Raw genomic sequence first — 258 nt, forward strand, 5'->3', positions numbered from 1 at the left:
CCAGTACGCCCACCGCGTCTGCCAACACCGTGCAGCCTGGGCAAGCGGACTCCTCTGCCACGTCCAGCTCCAGCCTCCTTGGGGAGGGCCCGGGCCCAGGGATGCCAGGGAATGGGCAGGCAGGGCCCCCACCGCAGCCCCCGCCTCAGCCCATCAGTCAAACGCCTATGCCCGTGCCCAGCAGCCTGCCCCAGGAAGGGACGAGTGAAGATGTCCGGAGAGATCTAACTCCCAACTCTTTGGGGAACAGCGGCGGCA

At 67.8% G+C, this 258-nt stretch overlaps 1 protein-coding gene across 1 annotated transcript in view; it reads left to right on the forward strand.

Moving 5' to 3' along the window:
• Window positions 1-258, forward strand: part of BCL9L (B-cell CLL/lymphoma 9-like) — a gene marked incomplete at its 5' end in the record, with an annotated part of 7,142 nt that overhangs the window by 1,077 nt on the left and 5,807 nt on the right. The window contains one exon of the mRNA XM_010143410.1: window positions 5-212. Coding sequence (XP_010141712.1) covers window positions 5-212 — 208 coding nt within the window. The remainder of the gene's footprint in view (window positions 1-4; window positions 213-258) is intronic.

Source organism: Buceros rhinoceros, unplaced genomic scaffold, assembly GCF_000710305.1.
Source record: "Buceros rhinoceros silvestris isolate BGI_N320 unplaced genomic scaffold, ASM71030v1 scaffold20599, whole genome shotgun sequence".
Taxonomy (NCBI): Eukaryota; Metazoa; Chordata; class Aves; order Bucerotiformes; family Bucerotidae; genus Buceros; species Buceros rhinoceros.